Below are 3217 nucleotides of genomic sequence, written 5' to 3'. Positions count from 1 at the left end.
GTACACGGAGGTGTTATCACTTAACACGCGGGTGAGAGGGAGACCGCTACCCAGGCTACAGTACATTTGGGTTTTTATCTGCGATAAGGCAATGTTTCTGAGCTGTGGTTCTTCTGACTCCATGAAAAATAGAACTTAAAAAAAAAAAAAGGTGGTTCTTTTCAAGTGTTTTTAAAAAAAGCATCTTGTCCTCTTGTGATGTGCAGGAGTAAGGATGCCTAGAGGCAGTGCAGAAGGCAGAGATGAACGTGTCTGTGCAGGTAGCTTGGCCACCCCTAGCGCGGACAGATAGCTACTGACCTCAGTGAATGGTGGCAGAGAAGAATAAAGATCGTATTTAGTCCTGGCCCTCTAGCTTCTTTTCCAAAAATCTGCATTAACCAGTAACAATGCTCTTGAAAGGCACAGTTATTTTTCAGGAGTGATTCTGTCACATATGCCCTAAGAATACTTAACTTTTCCTACCTCTCTCAGCAAATACCCTCTATTATTTCCAGTTTATTTTCCAAACCATTATGTTTCCTGGCTGCCGGTCCTGCAAACTAACAGTGGTCTCAAGAGAGAAGCTGTTGATATTTTCCCACCAGATCACAAATTGCCCTTACCCACCTTGAGCTACACAATGTCCTCCCACAAGCACCGCTCCTACAGGAAGACACATGAGCTGCACCTAGCAGCTGCCTGGGTGATGCAGTGGTTGGCTTTGAGGTAATAAAGAAAGGCTGGGTGCCCAAGACAGCCTGCAATCATCGCTACTGTTTTCCGGACTCACAGAACAAAACGGTGTTCGCCACCAGCATCAGCAGCTAGAACGGGCCCTAGAAAGAGGTGATTTTATGTCACTATAGATAACAATAGGTCTGTACAAAGCGCGGGCTCAGACTTGTCCCATTTTTGCTAAGCAAATGTATCCCGCGCAAATCCAACAGCCATCACAAAATGAGAGTGTTTCCTACGGTACTAGTTTTGCCTCTTACTCCTTCCTGCCTGCACAACCTCCTCTCTCCTCCCCCCGCCCCCCCATATCCTAAGGCACTTAAAGTTAACTAACTTTAGCATACTTGCAGCCAGCTTGATTGAACTGACTGAGCTGCTTCTGATGTTACTGATAAAGGCTTCCATCTGCAGTGAAAATACAAAGCTCTGCAACACCCTATGGAATCCATAAGAACTTCTTGGTAAAAGGGAGGGTTTGGTGAGGGCCCCAGAGCAACATATGGGGCCACATGGGTGGTTGGCTGAACAGACAGGAGGACCCTTAGACAAAAGAACTTGTCCTTCCCCTTGGTCAGCTCACTTATGCTCCAGCAGGAGCTGAAACTGAACCCTGTGCTATTTAAAGCAGCAGATTTTAATGAGGGCTTTTATTACCTATGCTGAGCAGTTTTATTGGCTTTGACATGACCACAATTTTACTGTTACCAAAAACATAACTGGTAGAAAAAGCTTGAAAGTCCAAGTAGCGTCTCTGCCGTGTCACTGACAAAGTCCTTGGTGGCATCTGGGGCTGGCCTCCCACCCTCCATGCTCCCCAGCTCTTACCACCTCTTTGAGAACCAGCTACAGGTGCTGAAGGCTGGGTGATCCAGTACAGAAGCAGCTCCGTAAGGGATAAGCTTGGAGGGGGTGGCTGTGAGGGTGCTCAGTCATCATCAGAGAAAGCTAAGTCCTCCACAACGTCCTCTTCTCCTTGGGCTAGCTGTTCGAGGTCAGACCGTGACATCCCACGAGTGCAGCTCCTCTGCTTCTGTGACCCTTGGGAAACCCGAGCAGCTTCCTTGCTTTCCTCTGTGGGTGGAAAGAGTGAGAGGTGTAAATCCTGCCTGACTGGGAGTGAGAGTGAGGCAAGTCAAGGCAACTCATTGCTAATTAATCCCAGACACTCATTAATTTATTGGCGCCACTGCAGCTCCCAGATAGTGGTAGGAGAGCGCTGCAGGGTGCTCGGTACAGCGCTGGCTCTGAAGTACTTGGGGCGATAGGAGGCCTAGCTGTTGTGCCCGAGGCAGAAACGCAAAATAGGAACTGGGGGGCGTGAGATACGCAGTGCCTCCAAACCTTCAGCCCTCACAGCTCAGGACAGTCTTCCTCACTAGAGATGTCAGGCTGGGCATTAAGAGCTGACAGAAAGGAGCTGTCGTAGGTAATTGCAAGACTCCCAAATGCAAAACTAGCCCCAAGCTCCCTCTCCTTTTCTGACGTGATATTTTAATAGTGGGGAGCACAAGTCACAACTGGTTTCTAGGGGCTGTGCAGGACTGTACACATCCTCATTCCCAGTGCCCTTCCCTCTCATTCCAGAAGCGTAGCTTGAGCTTCCTACACCTTGCTTCCAAAGGGGGCCCTGCAGACCATCTTTCTTAGGCTCTACCAGCAAAGCATCTGCTCAGCACCAATTCCTACCTCCGGTCTTATGTCCGCAGCCTCTCACAGGTTGTGGAGGGCGGCGGCAGCAGCGGGACCTGGCTGCCTCTCCCTCTCCTCAGCACTCCCTGATCAGTCTGCCAGGCTCTGCCAGTTCAGCCCACTCGCCAAAAAAGGACAAAAAGCTACTTCTGGCTGCCCAGATTGGGGGCTGGATGCTCACTGCAGTTCACATCTTTCAAAACCGCCCTGGTGACACCAGAGCATCAGGACCACAGAAGCGCCTCTCCAGGGCATTGAGAGTGTGTGCAGAGTTCTCCCCTAAGGCCCTGGCCTGCTGGAGGGTGGGAAGCTGTCACGACACAAGCTCCTCGCTGTTCCATTGCCCGACCAGGCTGAATGCGTGTGTGTGTGTGTGTGTTTCGGTAAAAAGCACAACAGGAACACGGAGCACACAGGACTTGGGAGGGGCGGATCTGCCTGTCTGCCCTGCCTGCCTGATGCTGAAATAGTGTCATAGGCCAGGAGCACCCGGGCCTGAATGTCACTGCCACTGCACCAGTGTGCCCAGGCACTAAGAGACTCTGCTGGCTCTACACCATGCTCCTACAGCCCAAAACGAAGGAAGCTGCCATTAGGGGTGAAGGAAGGGAGGATCAGAGTTCCTGCTCCCCCAGACACCAAGGAAGGGTGCTTTTCCTTCCGCTTGTCTGAGCACTCCAGTAGGCAGAGAGGGAAAACTCTCCCTCTTTATCCTTTACAGCATTGTCAGAACATGCATCAAATACTCATCTATTCTCGGCGCCGAGGTTTGGGTGTGCATGCCAAGCCACAGCCATCTGCCATGCTAAAT

The 3217-nt window shown here is 50.7% G+C and overlaps 1 protein-coding gene across 1 annotated transcript in view; it reads right to left on the bottom strand.

Moving 5' to 3' along the window:
• Positions 1 to 1368: 1368 nt before the first annotated feature.
• The window catches only part of NOC2L (nucleolar complex associated 2 homolog (S. cerevisiae)), a 55117-nt gene continuing 53268 nt past the window's right edge, over positions 1369 to 3217 (bottom strand). Inside the window, exon 18 of the mRNA XM_009325268.1 lies at positions 1369 to 1788. Within this exon, the coding sequence (XP_009323543.1) occupies positions 1643 to 1788 (146 nt within the window). The 3' untranslated portion in view covers positions 1369 to 1642. The remainder of the gene's footprint in view (positions 1789 to 3217) is intronic.

The sequence above is a fragment of the Pygoscelis adeliae genome, unplaced genomic scaffold (assembly GCF_000699105.1).
Source record: "Pygoscelis adeliae isolate BGI_AS28 unplaced genomic scaffold, ASM69910v1 Scaffold36, whole genome shotgun sequence".
Taxonomy (NCBI): domain Eukaryota; kingdom Metazoa; phylum Chordata; class Aves; order Sphenisciformes; family Spheniscidae; genus Pygoscelis; species Pygoscelis adeliae.
This window is presented reverse-complemented; position numbering and strand designations above follow the sequence as displayed.